Source organism: Pinus tabuliformis, chromosome Q (assembly GCF_031772625.1).
Source record: "Pinus tabuliformis cultivar Carrire ecotype Pingquan chromosome Q, CPIR1, whole genome shotgun sequence".
NCBI lineage: Eukaryota > Viridiplantae > Streptophyta > Pinopsida > Pinales > Pinaceae > Pinus > Pinus tabuliformis.
In genome coordinates, this window is record NC_142296.1 from 1,042,220,229 (window position 1) to 1,042,224,028 (window position 3,800).

The window sequence follows — 3,800 nt, forward strand, 5'->3', positions numbered from 1 at the left end:
TACAAAATAAGTAAAAGACCGAATTGCATTGGGCTCGCTTCTACAAACTCGTGCCTCCCGTGTCACATTTCAAATTATAGCACACTGCCCCTTTGAATCGCTAATAACAATCAGTGATTGAAGAGCTTGGCTTGAGGTGCTAGCATGGATCACTTACCCTGAACTACCATCGCCATAATAACATTACAAAACTCATCATTGAGCTAATGAGACCGTGTTCCCACCTACCTTCGCATAAATTCTCTTGAGCGCCAATGGGTGATTTCACACAGTCACACAACCCACCTTGTTTTGACATGCATTAAGGGTATGGAGGGAGGCCCGACATGACGCTTGAGAACCTTGGATTATCCACCCCCATATGGATATTTTAATTACATGTTTGACTTGTAAAATCTCCACAATTTAGGTGTTTCACATGTTTTTGAAGATATTATATTTATATATGGGCCCAGTCTAACTTATAGAACCTTGGATTATCCACCCCCATATGGATATTTTAATTACATGTTTGACTTGTAAAATCTCCACAATTTAGGTGTTTCACATGTTTTTGAAGATATTATATTTATATATGGGCCTAGTCTAACTTATAGGCGAAATGGTCTTTTTCACCGGAATTCCCAAAATCTGGCAATACAACTTCAATTTCTTTTTATTGTTTAAAATATATTTTTGAATGCATAAATTGATTCAACATCATTGAAAACCTCTACCACACTCGTGAAAAAGGTTGTTTCCCTTAAAAATTAGAAACAAAAAAATGGTCGTGAAGTCATTTCTTCTATAAATGAAGCTATGCCTATTTATATATAGTCAAAATTACATTTTAAATAATAAAATATTATAATTTGAACAAAAATTAGTTGGCTAAATACCAATCAAAAACTCCATAACCCATAATAATTTAAATAATTAATAATTATTATTATAAAACAATGGAGCTGGCTCGTGCCGGAAAAAAATGAGGTGAAATCTTTATTTGTGTTATTTAAACTAGGTGTTTGACTATATATGGATTCAACACCCTTAAAAATGGGTGACCCATTTGAATTGTGCCGGGATTACCCATCAAACTTGTGATTTCACTAAATTCCAGCAAGATTTTAGAAAAATTATACCCAAAATCTCACCATAAAACTTCCAAAAATTAACACTAAAAAGAACCCGTAAAATAACAATCAAAAGATTAAAAAAAAGTAAAAAAGGGCCGAATTAGCCTATCGAGTAAACTATGGAAAAACAGTAATACGACATTTTTACCCTCTTCAGTTTCTTATATAAAAATGAGTGTTTCGTTTTCGATGTCCCTCCCTTTCGCTCGATCTCTATCCTTTCTGATTTGTGTTCGATATTTGCCGTATCGACCAAGCGATTGGGCTTTGGCGCTCCAGGTACGAAGACTGATTCTGCTACGTTAGTTTTTACCCTATCTGATTTTGCCAACTTCATATTCTCTCGCTCCTGGAAGGTAAACGAGGTGGTAGTGCATCTCTTTATGGATCCTTTTGCTGTTCTTCCATGGGAATTAGGTCGAGAGTGTCTGTTAAGAGTGCCCTACCATTCCCATGCAAACCTCAAAGTTGTTTGCAAAACCTGGGAGGCCGTTGTGAAACACCCCCAGTTCTATGAAGACAGAAAAAAGCTTGGCACTTCCGAGCAGTTGATATGTTCGTTCGAACTCAGGGATTATTTTGATGACACTTCTTATATTCTAGAAACGGTGGTTTCTGTCTTTGACCCTCTGCGCGGCACCCGAAAAACGCTTCCTCCCCTTTCCCATTTCACCGGCAGTCGTGACGGACTGCCATTCTTTTCAGAGTGCGTTTGTGTCAATCAAAAGCTGGTATTGTTGGGCGGATGGATTCTGTCCAGAATCGAGGAACCGGAGGCATGCAAAACCGTTTTCATCTTCGATTTCTCGTCAAGTAAGTGGAGCCGCGGTGCCGACATGCCAGTCCCTCGAATCTGCTGTGCTTCCTCTGTATCACCGGATGGACTCATTTACGTTGCCGGCGGAGACGATGAAGATCAAAATCCCATGCGATCAGCAGCTGTTTACAATGTGTCTTTAGACGAATGGAAGCTTCTTCCCGACATGAACAGAGCACTGGGTGGATGGTATGGTGCTTTCATCCACGGCAAATTTTTCGTTATTACAAGTGTCCCTGATGAGGGTGATATAATCGGGTGGAGTGCGGAAGTTTACGATCCAGAAACGGGGTCATGGACAACACTGGAGAATATGGGGGTTATCGGGGCAAGGAAAGGCCCACGGGCGTTTCTGGTTGTTTCTTCTTCAGGGCGTTTGTATTCGTTTGAGAAGCAGGGAGTGATGGAATACGATTCCAATGAAAACGTTTGGAATGCGCTGTGTTCTCTTCCTATAACCCTTGAAAGGATTTCGCGTTCTGTAGTGTGGGATGAGAAGATTTTTGTTTACGGTACTGCCGAGAGTAATGTTAAAGTTTGCTATATGTATGAGCCCCCGCCTCTAAGAAGTGCAGCAGGAAAGCAAGCGGAAACGGTTGGGATGTGGACTGCCATTGAGGAATCAGAAAACTCTTGTCTGCACAATGTACAGACGATTACAGGTGCCTTTAGTTTTCAGATTTGAAGTTAAGTAACAGTGATAACCATATTGTCGTTTGAATAGCGTAGTAAGAAATTTCACATTCATGTTTTCTTGAATGAACATTGGTAATAGATTTTGTCCGTTGAATAGCGTAGTAAGAAATTTGACATTACTGTTATCCTTATCCTTGAATGAACGTTGATAATAGGTTTTGCAGAGTTCCCGTATTAAAAATGTTGTTATTCTTGGATGAGTTAAGACTTTGCACAACTGAACAATGTTGGTTGATTGTTGAAAATTTCAAAAGTTTTATAGCATTCCAGAATACGGTTTTACAGAGATTGAAACTCAAAATATATTTTAGAGGTTTTGATTATTAGATATTTCCATGGCATTCCAGAATATTCGACAATACAATTTTACCGAGATTGAAACTCAAATTAATTTTTTGAGGTGAAATATGTGTTGTTATTGTTTATTTAATATTTCAAATGTACTCGAAAATACGAGTTCTGGACCTTAAATTAATTTGCTGGAGTTTCTCGATGCCTATCCCTTCTCTTCTCTCGATGCCTATCCCTTCTCTTCTCGTTTCATTTTTTCAATTTTGCTTCACTTAACCAGTTCTGCCTCCACTTAAGCCGCCAGTTAACCAGTATTTAAGCCTCCACTTAACCAGTTCTGCCTCCACTTAACCAGTTCTACTGTGGCCATCCCATCCCTAGGGAGATTTGGTAGTTTTTCTATTCAGTTTTTTTCACGATTATAGTTTCTCTACTCTGGCCATCCCAACCGTAGGGAGATTTGGTAGTTTTTCTATTCAAATTTTTTCACGATTATAGTTTCTATGTTTAACATGATGTTAGATTTTATATATGGTATTGTCACATTGTTAAATTTCACTATTAATTTTTTTTTGGTAGTATTAACCCACTTTCAGAATTCACTATATCTTCTCAATTACAGAGTATGCATTTTAGGATTTAATATATAAAACTAGAGGTTGAGAAGTGGATTTGCATTTTTAAGAGGGCATTGGTTATGTAGCATTTTTGCAAAGACCTATAAAAGTTGAGAAGTGGATTTGCTTTTTTCTGAAAGCATTGGTTATGTAGCATTTTTGCAAAGAGCTAGGAAACCTATTATGAGGTACAATTGTAAAAAATTGTGTAGAATAAAAATGTGTAGATTAAAAACTGCTAAGTTATTAGTGAAAAATTAAAAA

General features: G+C 37.6%; 1 protein-coding gene across 1 annotated transcript; it reads left to right on the forward strand.

Annotated features, from left to right (window-relative positions):
• Positions 1-1,498: 1,498 nt before the first annotated feature.
• Positions 1,499-2,617, forward strand: LOC149223062 (F-box/kelch-repeat protein At1g80440-like). The gene has a single exon (XM_089387774.1). The coding sequence runs from the start codon at positions 1,499-1,501 to the stop codon at positions 2,615-2,617; it is 1,119 nt and encodes a 372-aa protein (XP_089243900.1).
• The last annotated feature ends 1,183 nt before the right edge of the window (positions 2,618-3,800 follow it).